Raw genomic sequence first — 865 nt, 5'->3', positions numbered from 1 at the left:
CTGAAGAATTTTTTTTTTGTGTGTGTGATGTCTCTGTTATCCTTTTCATTGTTGTTTTTTTTTTTCCCCCGGGGGTGGGGGTTCATCCCATACAGCCCTATTCTTGGGACAAGATTCCAAATAAGCCATCTCGGGCAAATGAAAATGTTTGTATCTATCTGAGAAAGAAAGCTATATAATTGTTTGGGGGTTCCCTTGTAGCTTCCTTCCCCATTCCGCAAGCCAACTAATAAAATGTGCTTTTCATATTCCACATCTCATTCATAGAGTTTTGAACATCTTTTTTCATTGCTCTGAATCAAGTTTTATGACTCTCTGGCAAGTCAGCATTTACTCCAAGCGTCACTCACTCCTTGAACAGGCACTTTTGACTCCAGGCACCAACTCACTTCACAATTGTGATTTGCCAGGAGTGGAGTCAGGTATCTTCAGTGATTATTCTCGATTATGCATGGGTGGAACCTTACGCACAGGAAGGTAAGCTGCGAATGTAGTGATATCAGAAGGGAAAACTGAACCCATATAAAGGTGCCACCTTTGGAAGCCTTAGGCATGGGGATGGGTGGCTGGGACGCCGGCCGATTTTTGCAGGGAATGGACCCAGCAGGTGGGCCTGGAACTCCAGTAAGGGCTGGTTGAGGCCGGAGACAGCGCAGACTTTCCTTGTTCCGGCCAGTGGGTGAGGAGAGGGGAAACTTTCCCACGGTTCCGCTTGGCCCAGCGCGGCCCGCGCCTCTCCTGGGTCCACGCAGGGTCAGGGCCCGGCGCCGCCCACGCGGGCCTCGGGTGGGAACCCGCAGAGGCGGAGTGAGCCGGGCAAGCAGCGCAGAGGCACTGAGTCCGAGGCCGTGGGATCGGGGCTGCC

The 865-nt window shown here is 51.8% G+C and overlaps 1 protein-coding gene across 1 annotated transcript in view; it reads left to right on the top strand.

Moving 5' to 3' along the window:
- Positions 1-379: 379 nt before the first annotated feature.
- Rnf180 (ring finger protein 180) overlaps positions 380-865 on the top strand; it is a 218,695-nt gene continuing 218,209 nt past the window's right edge. Inside the window, exon 1 of the mRNA XM_048806108.1 lies at positions 380-477. Coding sequence (XP_048662065.1) covers positions 448-477 — 30 coding nt within the window. The 5' untranslated portion in view covers positions 380-447. The remainder of the gene's footprint in view (positions 478-865) is intronic.

This window comes from Marmota marmota, unplaced genomic scaffold (genome assembly GCF_001458135.2).
Source record: "Marmota marmota marmota unplaced genomic scaffold, marMar, whole genome shotgun sequence".
NCBI lineage: Eukaryota > Metazoa > Chordata > Mammalia > Rodentia > Sciuridae > Marmota > Marmota marmota.
Note: the sequence above shows the minus strand (reverse complement) of the source record. Positions and strands in the feature narration are given on the sequence as shown.